The 18,942-nt window shown below is 43.9% G+C and overlaps 1 protein-coding gene across 1 annotated transcript in view; it reads left to right on the forward strand.

Annotated features, from left to right (window-relative positions):
- The first annotated feature begins 6,924 nt into the window (after window positions 1-6,924).
- LOC129858621 (short transient receptor potential channel 7-like) overlaps window positions 6,925-18,942 on the forward strand; it is a 75,541-nt gene continuing 63,523 nt past the window's right edge. Inside the window, exons 1-2 of the mRNA XM_055927934.1 lie at window positions 6,925-7,582; window positions 17,366-18,128. Of these exons, the coding sequence (XP_055783909.1) occupies window positions 7,119-7,582; window positions 17,366-18,128 (1,227 nt within the window). The 5' untranslated portion in view covers window positions 6,925-7,118. The remainder of the gene's footprint in view (window positions 7,583-17,365; window positions 18,129-18,942) is intronic.

Below are 18,942 nucleotides of genomic sequence, written 5' to 3' on the forward strand. Positions count from 1 at the left end.
GCTGGGCAGACGGGCAGTTCAGGCACCGCTGGGCAGACGGCAGACTCTGGCCGGCTGAGACGCACTATAGGCCTGTTGCGTGGTGCCGGAACTGGAGGTACCGGGCTGAGGGCACGCACCTCAGGGCGAGTGCGGGGAGGAGGAACAGGGCTCTGGTGATGCACTGGAAGCCTGGTGCGTGGTGTAGGCACTGGTGGTACTGAGCTGGGGTGGGAAGGTGGCGCCGGATATACCGGACCGTGAAGGAGGACACGTGCTCTTGAGCACCGAGCCTCCCCAACCCTACCAGGTTGAATGGTCCCCGTAGCCCTGCCAGTGCGGCGAGGTGGAATAGCCCGCACTGGGCTATGCAGGCGAACCGGGGACACCACCTGTAAGGCTGGTGACATGTACGCCGGCCCGAGGAGACGTACTGGAGGCCAGATACGTTGGGCCGGCTTCATGACATCCGGCTCGATGCCCAACCTAGCCCTCCCAGTGCGGCAAGGTGGAATAGCCCGCACTGGGCTAAGCACGCGTACTGGGGACACCGTGCGCTTTACCGCATAACACGGTGTCTGACCAGTACGACGCCCTCTCACTCCACGGTAAGCCCGGGGAGTTGGCTCAGGTAACCAACCCGGCTTCGCCACACTCCCCTTTAGCCCCCCCCCAAGAAATTTTTGGGTGAGCCTCTCGGGCTTCCAGCCTCTCTTACGTGCTGCCTCCTCATACCAGCGCTCCTGGGCTGTGGCTGCCTCCTTCTCCCGAGAGCGGCGATTCTCTCCAACCCTTCCCCAGGGTCCTTTTCCGTCCATGATCTCCCAAGACCATTCCTCCTGTGTCCAGTAGTCCTGTGTACTGGGCCGCTGCTGCTCCCCGTTGCTACGCTGCTTGGTCCGGGTTTGGTGGGTGTTTCTGTGAAGGTTTTCTTCCAGGGGTAAAGGAGAAGACCAAAATGCAGCGTAGCCAGTGCTCAACATGTTTAGTTAAACAATAACCATGAACACTTAACAAATAACAAAATAACAAACCGTGAAAACCGAGACAGCCCTATCTGGTGCAGAACAAACACTGAGACAGGAAACAAACACCCACAAAACACCAGTGAAACCCTGGCTGCCTTAGTATGACTCTCAATCAGAGACAAACGATACACACCTGTCTCTAATTGAGAATCCTACCAGGCTGAACACAAAACCCCACATAGAAATAGAAAACATAGACTGCCCACCCAACACTCACGCCCTGACCAATAAAGACATATAAAACAAGAGAAAACAGGTCAGGAACGTGACAGATACGGATATCACTTAGGTCTATTATTGATATCTACATAGCAATTATGTGAATCACACTGCTGCCCTCTCAATTATTTGCACCTTACGGATTGTGTTTGTTGTGGATGGCTGTTCCCAATTGTATGGATGTATTTTAACCCAATAATGGTTGAATTGAAGTGTAGGCTAAGGTGCCTATCAATCATTGTTTGTGCATCCTGTGGACAGCCAGTGAAAAAATGCGCTCTTGCAACAGCTGCCTAGTGCAGATCCCAGCCTGTGGAATATTACAAATGAAAATATATACGCACTCACACGTAAGTCGCTCTGGACAAGAGCATCTACTAAATGACGAAAAAAATAGATATACTTTTCCCCTCCTACTAGCACAGACTTTGCTGATAAGTACTTTATTGAGGAATTATACGGAACCCGACTTGGCAGCTCACTTCAGCCATCGTGTGCTATCGTGCATAAATGTATTTTGTCCCCCTAAACAAACGCGATCACAACACGCAGGTTAAAATATCAAAACAAACTCTGAACCAATGACATTAATTTGGGGACAGTTCGAAATGCATTAAACATGTATGGCAATTTAGCTAGTTAACTTGCACTTGCTAGCTAATTTGTCCTATTTAGCTAGCTTGCTGTTGCTAGCTAATTTCTCCTGGGATATAAACATTGAGTTGTTATTTTACCTGAAATGCACAAGGACCTCTACTCCAGCAATTAATCCACACATAAAACGGCCAAGCGAATCGTTTCTAGTCATCTCTCCTCCTTCCAGGCTTTTTCATCTTTAAACTTATATGGTGATCCATCTAAACTTTCATAGTATTACCACGACAACCGGCAACAAAGTTCGTCTTTCAATCACCCACGTGGGTATAACCAATGAGAAGATGGCACGTGAGTACCTGCTTCTATAAACCAATGAGGAGATGGGAGAGGCAGGACTTGCAGCGCGAGCTGCGTCAGAAATAGGAATGACTTCTATTTTAGCCCTTGGCATCGCAGACGCTCGTTGGCGCAATAATTGAATAACATGGATTTCTACATTTATTTTGCGATGCTCGTGCACGCGACGTGTCCGGTCTGGTCAGCATGTTAATATGACTGAGATATGTGGTTTTCCCACCTAGCTACTGTATCCTAAGATGAACTGTAAGTTGCTCTGGATAAGAGTGTCTGCTAAATGACTCAAATGTAAATGTCACTGTTGTAAACTCCTCCGTGGTATTGTGCTCCATACACACTGTCAAAAACGAGGTGGGCTTTAATTGCTCAATCTAATTCATGCTGATGGAGAAAAAAAAATCAAAGGCATATCAATCGACCAATCAAATGTATTTATAAAGCCCTTTTAACATCAGCAGATGTCACAGTGCTATACAGAAACCCAGCCTAAAACCCCAAACAGCAAGCAATGCAGGTGTAGAAGCGGACATATGCTTAAACTCGCACACTTTTGATAGACTTAAACATCTGCAAATTATCGAGGTATCAAAGGGTCACGCATAGATATCCTATTAAATAATTAAAGTGGAACTGACAGCGTTTTAACTACTTTGCAGATATGAAACAAACAGACAATCATAATATATGTAGAAAATATCAAATTCCCAGTTTATGCTACAAAACCAACTTCATAAAAGGTTTTAAAAATAGGTTATATTTGACTCAAAATCCCGTGACGTAGAGTAAGGCGTTGTTGGCAGAACAGATGGATGTAGTTCAATGCATGATTCGTTTAGCTAATTCACCAATACATTTCTTGATAGTCCAACAAATATTGCTATCAGGTTGTAAATCACAGCTGGCCTGGTACATTGTTTGCTGCCTCCAGCCCTTCGGGATGTACGGTTTCAGTTTTAATGACACAATATTTTGGACAAAAACGGACAAATATAACTAAGGCTGGGAATGTCAATACAATCCAACTAGCAAGGGCAAATACCATAAGCCAGTCATAACGTGGCTAATAGGCTAGCTTTTGTCTTTATGTAGCTATTTATTTAGCAAGCTATAAACACGGAGCCTAACATTAGTTAGCTAATGGGGGGGATATCATTGACATTGGATGAGTGGGTGAGTGGCCAACTTTTTCGGTGGCGCCAGTTAAGATGCAGGTCTAATTTGGTTAGCAGGAAATGTGAATCACTTTGCTAGCTAGCTATGCTGAACTTGAACGACTGTTATCCACAGTTAGCATATCTCGTCGTTGTCAATCGAATGTATTTGGCATCGATCAAATGGGAGGGCAGGCCAGCAAGTTTCCAGTCAGTTGTCAAAACGTGGTTTGGGACAAGCATGCATTGGCAGGCAAGCTGCAGAAGGGCAAGCATGCTACTATTCCCTATTGTTTATCAGTGCAATGTTGACGGCCAACTACAAGCTAAAAAAGTTTGAGAGTGTTTATCTACTGTTCCCTCATTACATTTTAGCTCGTCTCGCTTTGGCTAACATTAGTTGTTGATGTTGTTGCTGATGTGCATAGGCAACTGAGGGACAGAGAGCCTATGGTTCACGGTTGTTTGATCTGACTGTGGTATTGACATATTTGCATATTTGCAAATCCATTCAGATGTGTTTTGTGGCTTTTGGCAAATGCTGTCTAATGTTGCGCTGTTGCTACTGCCTGTAAATCAAATCAAATCAAATGTATTTATATAGCCCTTCTTACATCAGCTGATATCTCAAAGTGCTGTACAGAAAGCCAGCCTAAAATCCCAAACACCAAGCAATGCAGGTGTAGAAGCTTGGTGGCTAGGAAAAACTCCCTGGAAAAGCCAAAACCTAGGAAGAAACCTAGAGAGGAACCAGGCTATGAGGGGTGGCCAGTCCTCCTCTGGCTGTGCCGGGTGGAGATTATAACAGAGCATGCCCAAGATGTTCAAATGTTCATAAATGACCAGCATGGTCAAATAATAATTATCACAGTAGTTGTCGAGGGTGCAACAAGTCAGCACCTCAAGAGTAAATGTCAGTTGGCTTTTCATAGCCGATCATTCAGAGTATCTCCACCGCTCCTGCTGTCTCTAGAGAGTTGAAACAGCAGGTCTGGGACAGGTAGCACGTCCGGTGAACAGGTCAGGGTTCCATAGCCGCAGGCAGAACAATTGAAACTGGAGCAGCAGCACGGCTAGGTGGACTGGGGACAGCAAGGAGTCATCATGCCAGGTAGTCCTGAGGCATGGTCCTAGGGCTCAGGTCCTCAGAGAGAGAGAAAGAAAGAGAGAATTAGAGAGACCATACTTAAATTCCCACAGGACACCGTGTGGAGACAGGAGAAATACTCCAGATAAAACAGACTGACCCTAGCCCCCCGACACATAAACTACTGCAGCATAAATACTGGAGGCTGAGACAGGAGGGGTCAGGAGACACTGTGGCCCCTTCCGATGATACCCCCGGACAGGGCCAAACAGGCAGGATATAACCCCATCCACTTTGCCAAAGCACAGCCCCCACACCACTAGAGGGATATCTTCAACCACCAACTTACCATCCTGAGACAAGGCCGAGTATAGCCCACACACAGTCCAGTTCAAAGTGAATGACGGCAGGCGCCCAGTGTTGCCAACTCCTCAGTAAGGAAAGTAGCTATTGGCTGTCCTAAAAGTCACTAGAAGTCGCCAAATGATGTCATTGCCTAATTTGCATAATTGGCCAAGTGAATGTAATTGTGATGGACGCTGTAGGAGAGAGGAATAACGTTGTGGGAGAGACAAAAAGTGAGTAAAAAACACCCTAAATATGTTTAGAACTACAAATTAACTTTCTTCTGTCGATTCTTGATTTTTTTTATGTCACAATTACAACCCTCCTCCTTTATCCGGGCTTGGGACCGGCAAAAGTGACCCAAAAAATACACTCTGGCGGAGTTACTTTTTTTTTTTTTACTATATATATTTTTTTTCTTAATTTGGTTTGGTTTGTAACCTTATGGTCCATAGGAGCAGCCTACAACAAGTCACAGTAAAACATGAACATTTTTAACCATAACATTTATTAAAAAATTTGGTATACAATCTACATTAACAATCTAAATGGACCAAAAAGAGACAATAGAAAAAACTGTCAATGGCAATGTGAGAAAATAATGGTAACTAGTCTGGCCCTAATTCAGGTTAATTGTTTTTTTTAAATGTTAACCAGGGTGGGATCAGCCAGTGGCGGCTTCCTGCATGCGCGATTCATTTACAGTCTGGACGCGGAGGGGTGAACATCTCCTGCTCTGACTGCAGCTGGGAGGGACTGCTGCACGAGGACTGTGAGTGCTTTGGGACGGGGGTGGGGCCCATGGCAGCATCCGCTGCTCGTTGAGAAGAGTAAGAACGATACGTGCTTTCACGTCAGAGTCTCCAAAAGTCTCCAATAACACCAGATTTGCCGCTAGTCGCTTTTTTGAAAATGTATCGCTAGAGGGGTCTGAATACTCGCTAAATATAGTGACAAAGTCGCTAAGTTGGCAACACTGTAGGCTCCGCCATATGGGACTCCCAACCATGGCCAGTTGAAATACAGCCAGGAATTGAACCAGGGTCTGTAGTGACGCCTCTAGCACTGAGATGCAGTGCGTTAGAGCGCTGCGCCACTCGGGAGCCTCGGGAAAGTAATCTAAAAGTCATTTACGGTAATCAGATTACATTACTGAGCTTGGGTAATCCAAAAGTTACATGGCTGATTACAATTTGACAGGTAACTAGTAACTGTAATGGATTACATTTAGAAAGTAACCTACCCAACTCCAAGTGTATCAGTGTTAGTGTGTGTGCTGTCGGCAGGGTTCAGGGAGACCTCGGTACACTTGACTAATTGGTCTGTGTCTAATTAGGGGACTCCACCTGCAGCTCTTCAGTCACCAGTCTTCCATGTCAAATATCCTGTCCTGGACAACCCACACACACACAAACTGTTTAAACAAGACTCACAATAATTAGGGTACTCATGAAAACCGTAATAAAACCTTAATGTACAACTTCATGTGTGACTTAATTTGTTTTTGTGGGAATGACGTGGGCACACGTCTAGTCCCCATACACAACTGAGTGACGTCTACCGGTGGATAAGACAGTCACAACAGCAGGTGCGTTTCTTTAATAACTGGTGATACAAACCCCTCTTTACAAAATACATTTCAAGTAGGTCTTCACAAAGGGGCGACCCCGACCTCGTTCACACGAGCTTCCCACAGTGAAAGAAGGGAATCTCTTTTCATAGCAAACAGACGATGAAAGGCAAGGCGATCGTTTCATTCTGCCAGTTCATTCATTCTGGACAAGATCTTACATCAAAACCACCAAGGATTTAAAAATGTAAATCACAGCTTCACATAACCAAAGATACCTTACCCAAAGGTAGGCCTATAGATAGCCAGTTGTCCAATTAGAATTGCATTCTGCATGCGTCACCTTTAAATTAACTCCTATAGGACTATGCTCTAATTCAGTCTAAATGTAATTAAGAATATAGAATATAGGGTAATCTATTGAATTTGGTCTGTTTATAGTGAAGAGCTGAGCTTCCTAGTTGGATGCTTGTCAGTTTTATTATTTCAACCTAAGCACTAACGACTTTATCGATCTGAGGGCTTAATTATTTTCCAAGCGAGCATGTTAAATAGGATAGTTGCGTGCGCAGTGTGTGTGTGTGCCAGGCTTCCGGCTTGTGTGTGGGTGAGAGTTGCTTTTCGAAACACTGGTGCCATCGGTCCCGACCCGTGCTGGAGAAAAATATAAAATTGTGCCTTCAACTTGCTGAACCTGCCCTGACGTGATATTTTGATGCAGTATTTTGCATCAGTAGCTATAGCTAAATATTAACTCTAACTTATGCTGCTCACGATTTCTCCCTATGTCTGACGAAGGAAGCGACAGCGCCGAGCTAGCAGAGCTCCGGTGCTCTCCCTCCCCATCTCCACCCGGGCCCCCCGGAACCCCTTCTCCTCCACTGCCGCCAGACCTCTCCTCCAGTCCCCCGGTACTTCGAGACCCAGCCCCGTTACCCCAGGACTGCCTCCGCCCGTCTCCAGAGCGCTGCAAACCCGGGGACTCCCCGCGCTGTACCCTGCCAAAGTTAACCCAGCGCCTGACGAAGACGGGCTCTCAGTTCCGCCAGAGACAGAATGCGCGCTTAACAGCTGCGGCGGACAACGGGCGCGATGCCCCCTCTCCAAAGCGCAGAGGAGACGGAGACACCACCTCGGCAACGTTTCAGGACCTCGGACAGCAACTCCCCCGCGGACAGGACCAAGAGAATTACCACTGCACTAATCAGCTCCTAGAGCCCCAGCGAGACAGCAGTGAGACCCAGCCACCGTGAGTCTACCCTTTAATTATTCATGACAAGGTTAGGCTATACCTTTTTCAAATATGAGGAAACACAATTAGTTGTTACAGAATAATTGAGTAAAATTAATAATGTGGGTGGTGTAGTCTATGTAGCCAATTGGCTACGCAAAATATTAAGGCCATAAGTGAGTGCATACAGATGTGCCATATTGTTTGATTAAATATTGGGGTGTGCGGACATAATTTTCTACTCAAGAGATACTGTACACGCGCAATGGGGATGTATGGGATAATGGGGTTTCCCGCTTGACCTCAACAGGTACAGTGACCATATGGTTGAGGATGTCAGATAAATAGCTTCATTCTCGAGTTCATTGTCTTTAACTGTGCATTTCTTCTGTCATTCTATTAGGCTACTTTTGTATTTCGGTTTTTTCAATGCAAAGTTGTATGCTCAGTGGAAATCTAGTTGAGTGTGTCTCCTCTTTGAAGACCGAGCAGGGGGATTCCATCCCCGTTGAAAGGAATTCGTCCCGTGTTACTCCAAACCCTAAAATAAATAAATAAATCATTCATAAATAAAATACATACAACCCATCAGTCAGATCCAGCTAAGATATACACACCCTAATTCGGGTCCATGACACCGCTTGGCGGTTAACGGATTCTACCATAGCAGCGTGTTTGTGCTGCTTGTTCTTGATTTGAGAGAGTCTTGATGGACACCGGAGAGACCGATACGTTAATAAGGGATGGCGGCGAGAGGAACCGAGGCAGGGCCGTGCGTGCCGTGCTGAGTCAATATTCCGTATGCAAATGAGAAGTTTGACAAATAAGCCTATTGGACAGACGTGGACATGTGAGGTCATCCACTGTATTAGCCAGGTAGAAAGGCTGCCACATCAAAGTGTAACATCGTCTCTAGAAAATGTTCTAAGCCAGTGGTATTACAGTTGGAAATATAATAGGAGATATTCCAAATGGACTGCAGTGTCTGTGTTTGATCATTCCGGTCTCTATCTGCTCTATGATACAGTAGCATTAAGCTTGAAAGCCTTGTTTTTGACGAGAAGAAGCGTCATAGGCCTGTCTAATGTCCAGCCTGAGAGAGAACATTGCTACTTCTGATTAGCTCTGTGATCTACTAGCCTTTGATCTTAAACTGTACAATTAGTGGCTGCTAGTAGTAGTAGTAGTAGGGGAGTCATCTGATTTTATAATGTTTTGAAACAGTTATGTTACCAGAAAAAAATATTGGAATCAGATTAAGATACTTTTTCAAAACTCGATGATTACTTCTTGGATTACTTTTAAATTCAGAGGTGTTTGCGAAGAAATGCATTATGACACATTATGTTTTCTCAGTAACATTCAACCCAGAATTGAATATATAGGCACAAGTTTAAGTTTGTTCCACTGGAGTGAGTCTTACCACAGGTCAGAGCCCACTATGGTGACACAACCAAATGCGTTTGATGGATCCTATTTTTCTTCTTCTAATGCCTCTTAAAGGAAAATTCCACCACTTTATAACCAGTTGTTATGCTTTTAGTGTTCACGCACTACTGTCAGATTTGATACACATTTTGATGCTTTATCGTTTTTGTTAGTCATACTGTCATTTCGAAGCTTCTGTATTGCCCTTGTCTTCACTACGATTCCCAAGGTGCAATTCGTCTCCCATGATGCAATGTGCCGCTTAGTTAGCCTGCCGTTAGCTTAGCTAGCTGGCTATCAAGCCCAGACGAAGCTTAGTCTAAATACACTGAACAAAAATATAAACACAACATGTAAAGTGTTGGTCCCATGTTTCCTGAGTAAAAAAAATTAAAACTTATTTCTCTCAAATTTTGTGCACAAATGTGTTTACATCCCTGTTAGTGATCTATCCACTTGACAGGTGTGGCATATCAAGAAGCTGATTAAACAACATGATCATAACACAGGCGCACCTTGTGCTGGGGACAATAACAATTTGCAGTTTTGTCACTCAACACAATGCCACAGATGTCTCAAGCTTTGAGGGAGGGCGCAATTGGCATGCTGATTGCAGTAATGTCCACCCGAGCTGTTGTCAGAGAATTTTATGTTAATTTCTCTACCGTAAGCCACCTCCAATGTCGTTTTAGGGAATTAGAGTGCCCCATGGTGGCGGTGGAGTTATGGTATGGGCAGGCATAACCTACGGACAATGAACACAATTGCATTTTATCTACGGCAATTTGAAGGCACAGAGATACAATGACGAGACCCTGAGGCCCATTGTCATGCCATTCATCCGCCGCCGTCACCTCATGTTTCAGCATGATAATGCACGGCCGCATGTCGCTAGGATCTGTACACAATTCCTGAAAGCTGAAAAGGTCCCTGTTCTTCCATGGCCTGCATACTCACCAGACATGTCACTCATTGAGCATGTTTGGGATGCTCTGGATCAACGTGTATGACAGCGTTGTCCAGTTCCCACCAATATCCAGCAACATCGCACAGCCATTGAAGTGGAGTGGGACAACATTCCACAGGCGACAATCAACAGCCTGATCAACTCTATGTGACGCACTGCATGAGGTAAATGGTGGTCACCGGATACTGACTGGTTTTCTGATCCACATTATGAGTGCATTTCACATTACTTTTGGGTTGTAAATATATTATAATGATTGCATGACTGTTATGCTGAATATATGTTCATGTCATTGTCACCATCAACTGCAATACACTCAAAATGTATTAGAATTTAAATGCTAACTACCTATGCTAAACATAAGAGTTACTGTATGTAGTTAACATGTTAGCTAGCCCGACTGCTAACGTTACATCCAAAATAAGTGTTTGCTACATTAACAGCCAACTTTCATCTTAGCAACTGTCTTAAACAACAGTCCAAATAGCATGTCATAAGTTATGTTCATATCATTGTCACCAATCAACTGCAATACACTAACAAATAATTTGAATATAGATGCTTACTACCTATGCTAACCATAACAGAGAATTACTGTATTTAGTTAGCATGCTAGCTAGCCCGACTGCTACATCCAAAATAAGTGTTTACAACAATTACAGCTTTCATCTTCGAGACTGTCTTAAACAAAAGTCCAAACAACATGTAGGCCTGTTAGAAGAGCAACATTTCTTACAAAATGAACAGACAAATCATTAAATAATCCTTGTCTCTCAGCCTGTATCTCTGGTGCTAACATTAGCAATGCTAGCTGGGTAAGTAACTAGACCTGCTGCATATGAAATTACGTGTTTTCAACAATAACAGACAAATACAGCCTCAGCGACTGCCCAAGTAACCATCCAACAACACTTGAGGCCCATTGGAACTAATAAAAAGTATAAAGTTTACAAGTAATTCAATACAAAAATATATGCTATTTGGAAAGAGCACATGGTGGCTGCCATAGCTGCAACTCTTGTGGGTGATAGTGGTAGTGGTTTTGTCAAATAGAATCGCGGGAGTTTGAGCATTGAACAACAGAAAAATAAGTTGACTATGAATATCATTCTATAGATTTTTGAGCATCTATTTAAAATATTTACTGATGTTATTAAACAAAGACAACCAGAGTAACATACAGTATATTCGGGAAGTATTCAGACCCCTACCCTTTTTCCACATTGTGTTACGTTACAGCTTTATTCTAAAATGTATTAAATACATGTTTTCCCCTCATCAGTCTACACACAATACCCCATAATGACAAAGTAAAAACAGTTTTTTCGGGGGTGGGATGTATTAAAAAGAAGAAGAAAAAAAAAGTTGAAGAAGAACCATAGATTCACTCTGACAGAGCTCCAGAGATCCTCTGTGGAGATGGGAGAACCTTCCAGAAGTACAACCATCTCTGCAGCACTCCACCAAATCAGGCCTTTATCTTAGAGTGGCAAGACGCAAGCTACTCCTCAGTAAAAGACACATTACAGGTCGCTTGGAGTTTGCCAAAAGGAACCTAAAAGACTCTCAAACCATGAGAAACATGATTCTCTGGTCTGATGAAACCAAGATTGAACTCTTTGGCCTGAATGCCAAGCATCACGTCTGGAGGAAACCCTACGGTGAAGCATGATGGCGGCGGCATCATGCTGTGGGGGTGTTTTTCAGCGGCAGGGACTGGGAGCAAAGTTCAGAGAGATCCTTGATGAAAACCTGCTCCTGAGCGCTCAGGACCTCAAACTGGGGAGAAGGTTCACCTTCCAACAGGACAACGACCCTAAGCACACAGCCAAGACAACGCGGGAGTGGCTTCGGGACAATTTTTTTGTTTTTATGGTTTTGCTTTATCATTATGGGGTATTGTGTGTAAATTGAGGAAAAAATATATTTAATACATTTTAGAAAAAGGCTGTTAATGTAACAAAATGTGGAAAAAGTTAAGGGGCCTGAATACTTTCCAAATGCACTGTATACCACAGAGTTCCAATATGATCAGAAAACTACAAAAGGGGTTATATAGATCACTTAAAAAGACCGTCCATTATTTATTGTATTAATCATCTCAGGGATCCTACTTAAATACATTACAGAGAATCAATTTCCGCTTTTTTTGGTCACTTTACAGTCAATAGACTGACATTAAATCATAACCTTTTACTAAAACTGTGTAAGACATCACTAAATGCTTAAAATAACAACCCTAATGTGGAAAGTTGTCATTAACGGGGAAAGTAATCAAAAAGTAACGGAGAGTAATCAGATTACGTTACTAAATTTGGGTAATCCAAAAATTGCGTTACTGATTACAATTGTGGACAGGTCATTAGTAACTGTAAAAGATGACATTCAGAAAGTAACCTACCCAACCCTGGTAGTAGCCGTAGTTGTAGTTGTTCCTGTGTGTTTGAGGGGGGTACTGGAAATCTACAAAAGTCCCCACAAGGATAGTAAAACAAGGAAAATTCTCCCTCATGGGGACATATCCCATGTCCCAACGAGGACAAAGGCTATTTTAACCTTAGGGGTAGGTTTAGTGTTACAATTTTGATTAGAATTAGGTTTAGGACTTAGGGTTAGGGATATGGTAAGGCCTAGCATTAGGGGTTAGGGAAAATAGGATTTTGAATGGAAATCAATTTTGGGTGTGTGTGTTTGTGGGACAATTTAGTCTCAGTGGTTGTGGAGTTAATGGGTTCTCTGTTCCACCCTGAGCTGAGGGACATGACAGACATAAAAACATACAGGGTTTACTGATCTAAGTGGCTCTCACAGCCCATGATGGTAGCTGCTGGCAATTATGTGTGTGTGTGTGTGTGTGTGTGTGTGTGTGTGTGTGTGTGTGTGTGTGTGTGTGTGTGTGTGTGTGTGTGTGTGTGTGTGTGTGTGTGTGTGTGTGTGTGTGTGTGTGTGTGTGTGTGTGTGTGTGTGTGTGTGTGTGTGTGTGTGTGTGTGTGTGTGCGCGCGTGTGCCACCACAGCAGAGAGAGGACTAGGACTCCTTTTAAAAAACAATCAGGGCATCTCCTATCGACCTTCTTCACAGCTTACTCATTCAATCACTCTGCAATAAGCTCTCACAGTCTCACTGCAGAATCAAAGGTTCACTTTAGGCATTCATCGGTTAAGTTAAGGGGTAAGGTTTGGCGTCGGGTTGAAACTAAAGCAATTCTCTGGTTAAGTTTAAACATTAATTATGAATGGTTAAGGTAGGGGTTAAGGGTTGATATAGTTTTAAAACAAAACATTTAAAAACATAGCACTGGGATTTAACACTCGACCCTCAGAGCCTGAGCCCGTGGTTTACGCCCATCCGCCATCCCCGTCCACACCCTAGCAAACCCCAAGACTACTTTGATGGTAATAGCGCTCACCGTTGCCCCTAGTGGCCGGTTTTGAAGTGATCTCAAAGTCCTATTTACCTGGACGGGCGTCGACTGAGAATGGAGCATTGATATGAATGAGAATGTGAGTTCTATCAATTGTAATTCTAACGTGTTGACATTGTGCTGAAGCTCACTAGGTTTGTGTCATAAAGGGCTTTTGCTCGGTCCTCTTTTTTGGCTCTATTCCATTGATATCCAGTCTACCACACACAACTCTGATCGACTGTAAATGTAAGTCGATACCCATAAACTGTGTGCTTTGTACCGTATAATCACACACAAGAAACATGCACAAACACAGACCCTTGTTAATATCATCAACAAAACTAGTGACAATAATATTCGTCAACCTTTTTCATTGGCAATTTGGCAAAAGACTATAACTGACTAAATAGACCCAGAAAAATGTCACTTGACTAAAACATCTCTGTGTCTAAAATCTGAGTACTAAGTGGACAGGACAAAAGTGTATTTTGTTGTTGCTTTTCAGTGACAAGCACAATAGCGGCACAGATGCGCAGTTCTGTTCAGCAGCGGGAATGGCGCACCACACCCGGCTCAGGAGCTCCGGCGAGCAAGCGATGCTCCGGCTCCGATTATACACACTGTAGCTAACCAGTCACCTCCAGCCTTCTAGTTACAATAGATACCGTTTGTCTGGTTAAGAAACACGAGCTGCTTTACAACAATTAAAAACAATAACAGCATTACGTTTAACAGTAAAACAACAGTCTAGCTATGTTTCTTCTCCCTTGAGTATAGAAACGTTTTTGAATTCGTAGCCTCACTCAACCCTCGCACTTTCCCCACTGCCTTTCATAGGCAGGTCCTGTAGCCAACGTAGCCTAGTCTCCCTCTTTTCCTCAGCGAAAACTGCTTGATTCTAGGCCTTGCCGTTCAAAAGATATGACCCATGATACTGGCGCTACGTTTTTAGTATCTCTATCGTTCATTGGCGGATCCCATTTTGCATTCACAAAGCATGTCGCGGGCCAGTCTAAAACTAGACTACTTGCGGACCGGACCGTTAACCATTTGTTAAGGCTACACCTTGTTCAGTCATGTTACCTCATCAGCTAGCTATAGCTAACCTGGGGCGCGTTGAACAGGACCACTAGCGGTTCTGGGGGGGCAGGGGGGGCAGTGCCCCTGTGACAACAATTTTGGACGCCCTTGTGGCCCCCCTAAATGTGGAGTGTGAAATAATTTTGACATAACACATTTTTGTATCGTTCTTTTTTTACCTCCGTTATTAGACAGTGGCAACGATGATGATTATGAACATGGTCTTTTGCCTGCTAATGCCTACGATGCAGTGAAGAAAACGATGACAACAATTGCGTCTAATGTAACTGGCCCCTCTAACAGTACAACTGGCCTCTCTAACAGTACAACTGGCCCCAGCTTGGCCCCCGCAGTTGAAATGGTCTAGAACCGCCACTGAGCAGGACGCAAAGTTCAGATAGAATATTTCTATATGTGTAAAACAAACATGCATCTCTGACGTGTTGGATAAGGAATAATTTCGTCTCAATTCCTGGACTTTCTATCTGCAATGCTCGTTTTGAAACCGAGCGTGGCCCTGGTAACATTACCAGTAGCCTATATGCAAAAATGTGGTCTCATATAAAGAATGGAATGGATAGCAAACAATTTATTGACAAAATGGCTCTTGCCACTACACTATATCTGACTGGGTAAATCACTTTTTTTTTGAGTAAATGTGCACCCAGTGACTCAGACTTGAGCACTTGGACCAGGACTCGAGCACAAGGGACGTGGGACTCGATTCAGACTTCAGGTTTATTGACTCGACTATATCACTGGGCGAAAAAAGTCACTAGCTCTCGTTCAAAGTCATTAGCTCCCCTTTCTACTTTTGTGCATCAATTTGGCTGCGCCGTCAGTGGAGCAATGAACAATGGCAATGACGTAACCGAGTGGCGGAAGTGCAACCCATCATACTTGGCCAAACTTTGCTGCACTATCTGGTGATTGTGCTACTCTCTCTGCTTGTGTTTGTCTGTTCGTTTTGTAATGTGCAATATCGATATAGGCGGATTTAGGAATTTACATTGCCGGAAAATTGTTATGTATTCTTATACATGTTTGTCATATCTCTTCTGTTGGGAAGAGAGCAGGATGTTATGCAGAAAAACATGTTGGAAGGACAAGGCTTTGTATGTTTGTGCACATGGAAGTCAGTGGTTTATGTTTACTATAGGTTAATGATAGAAATGTAAGGTGACTAAAATGGCCCACTGTTTTAGTCATTTTGACAATACTAAATCATCATTCAAATGACAAAACTGTGACTAAGACTTAATGATATTTTAGTCAAAATGACTAAGACTAGACAAAATCTGGGGGGAAAAAGAGTGCCAGAATGAACACTTACTCACTCACACACACACAGCGTTGCATGAGTGAGCTCTCTTCATCTTCTGAGTCCCACATCCTTTGATGCCCCTGGGGAACGTTCCCTGCGTGAATGGGTTCCCATTTTCACTTGTTCTCCAATTCTCCCGACACTCCTCCGTTTTCAACCTGTGATGTCTTTGTTTAGCCCCTAAAAATCGAAGCCTGTAGATGGCGATATATACTGAGCTAACAAATGGAATTGTTTTAATATGGCCATAAGATGGACCATTTAGCTATTTGATTTAGAGTTAGGGACCCCTGTAGGTATCCCAAAAAATAAACAAATAATTATCTGATGAAACATTGAATTTGTCCTTGGTGTTATTAGCCCCATAGCAACGCATTGAATAATACATGGCAAAAAAAATGTAAATAAAAAGGAAATATGTTTTGAGGTGTCTGTAATGCATCTGAGAGACATAGGAAAGCATCAGGGCCAAAAACAAAAAAGTTACATGTGTAACCCTGGTTCTGTGAAGCGTCGTAGAGCAAAATGGACACTTTCTTGTTCGCGAGAGTCTCAACTCTCCATAGTGGGATCTAATTAGTTTGTAGCTCAAACCATTCAGACTTTGCAGACGTTTTTGTGAGAAGGACGGTTTCCGGGATTACTCCTGGTCTGATAGGCAGCATTGTACCTCAGCCGCCTTCCATCACAGATGCGGAAGGCCGACATTGTGGATTTAGAACAGCCCTGGCAAAAAACAGGAAGTCTCTAGCTTAATCAGACGGATTTTGATGAATAAAACCGCAATGAAAATAAGAACAAAACGGTTCTTCCGCACGGATGCAGACATCTACACTAGGGGTTAGTGGGCTGTGTTTTGTAACCACCTCTATTTCTCAAGCAAAGTTTTGATCTCGCCCTTTCATGAAGACTAAATTCTAGGACAAAATGCTAAAAGAGTTAGCCCGTTACCCAAGTTGTTGGTAGCATATTGTAAGCAGTTGTTGTACATTTCATCCTTTTCACTGCAGAAACTTCACCGCCTCTTCTCCCTCCTATCTCTCTCTTTCCCTTGCTCCATCCCCCTCCCTCTCTCTGGCTCCCTAACCCCTACCTCTTTTCTACCTCTCGTATTGTTTCTCTTTCCCATTCATTTGAAAATGAATGTGTCTATAGATTTTCCTCCACACAGAGAGCAGTTGAGCACTGGGTGTTGTGCTTCAGCGTTCGGGTGCTCTTTGTGTGTCTAACGTGTGATTTGAGGAGCTGAACAGTTTGTTTTTGAGGTAACCATGTGATGGAGGTTTTTGTCTGAGGCGCCTGCCGCACACTGTGTTGATTCAAGAGATTCAGATTGACTCATTCAGTTCCTCTGAGAGGCTAGCAATGTGTGCATCTACAGCTCAGGGCAGGTATACTATCAATACACAGTTATGGGAAAAAATACGAACTGGTGGTGCAAGAGACAGCTAGTTGTCATGCAGTGTTTGGGATTGCGTGATTCAGTGCCACATTATTTGAGTGTTTGTGTGTGTGTGTGTCATTTTACAGTGGTTTAACCCTTGTTTAATAACCCTTTCTCTCTCCCTGTCACCCTCCCTCTCCCCCCTCTACTAGAGTGGAAGCAATGCACCGGAGACACACCACGCTGAGGGAGAAGGGGCGGCGCCAGGCTGTGCGAGGCCCAGCCTACATGTTTAACGAGCGTGGCTCGGCCCTGACGCCCGAGGAAGAGGGTTTCCTTGACGCTGCCGAGTACGGCAACATCCCCGTGGTCCGCAAGATGCTGGAGGAGTCCAAAACCCTCAACTTCAACTGTGTGGACTACATGGGCCAGAATGCGTTGCAGCTGGCGGTGGGCAATGAACACCTGGAAGTGACTGAGCTGTTGCTAAAGATGGATGGGCTAGCCAGAGTGGGCGACGGGCTCTTATTGGCTATCTCTAAAGGGTATGTGCGTATCGTGGAAGCCATATTGGCGAACCCGGCGTTCAGCCAAGGGCTGCGGCTCACCCAGAGTCCCCTCGAACAGGAGCTACGGGATGACGATTTTTACGCTTACGATGAAGACGGGACACGCTTTTCCCACGACGTCACCCCAGTCATCCTAGCAGCACACTGTCAGGAGTATGAGATTGTGCATATCCTGCTCACCAAGGGGGCCCGCATCGAGAGGCCTCATGACTACTTCTGTAAGTGCAATGAGTGTGTCGAGAAGCAGAAGAGAGACTCATTCAGCCACTCCCGCTCCAGGATGAACGCTTATAAAGGGCTGGCCAGTGCTGCCTACCTGTCCCTGAGCAGTGAAGACCCTGTCCTCACCGCCCTGGAGCTCAGCAACGAACTGGCCAGACTGGCTAACATAGAGACTGAGTTTAAGGTGAGTTTAACTGGCCAGACTGGCTAACATAGAGACTGAGTTTAAGGTGAGTTTAACTGACCAGACTGGCTAACATACAGGTAACTGCCAAAATAATGGAAACACCAACAGAAAGTGTCTTAATAGGGCATCAAAAAGAAAGGAGGACCAGGGAACTCTTCATGTAATTAACTAAAATGACTTTATTAGTATGGCATGTTCAATAGAAACAAAGTTTTTTTTTTAAATACGACGCGTTTCGGCTGCATGGCCTTCGTCAGGGAGTACAAAAAAAGAATACAATGTCCTCTTTTGAACAGCTTTTCCAATTAGCCCTAATTAGAAGAGGGAGTGGTTTTACAAAATTGATTGGACACACCTAGTAAGCATGACTATACACATTAAAAAGTGAAATACTGAAGCTATGTTATCATAAAAATACAACTCCAAGCTAGAAGTATCAGGACACTTAGAAAGGTAGTTCTAAACTTAAATATGACTGGGAGAAGTGTCAAGAATAAGACAGCAATATATTCCATAGTACACTAGAACACAGCAAACACATGAACATCAACAGTCTACACTTAGATATACTTAATAGGGCATTGGGCCACCACGAGCCAGAACAGCTTCAATGCACCTTGGCATAGATTCTACAAGTGTCTGGAACTCTATTGGAGGGATGCAACACCATTATTCAACAAGAAATTGCATCAATTGGTGTTTTGTTGATGGTGGTGGAAAACACTGTCTCAGATTACGCTCCCGAATCTCCCATAAGTGTTCATTTGGGTTGAAATCTGGTGACTGAGACAGCCATGGCGTGTGGTTTACA

This window comes from Salvelinus fontinalis, chromosome 6 (assembly GCF_029448725.1).
Source record: "Salvelinus fontinalis isolate EN_2023a chromosome 6, ASM2944872v1, whole genome shotgun sequence".
Lineage (NCBI taxonomy): Eukaryota > Metazoa > Chordata > Actinopteri > Salmoniformes > Salmonidae > Salvelinus > Salvelinus fontinalis.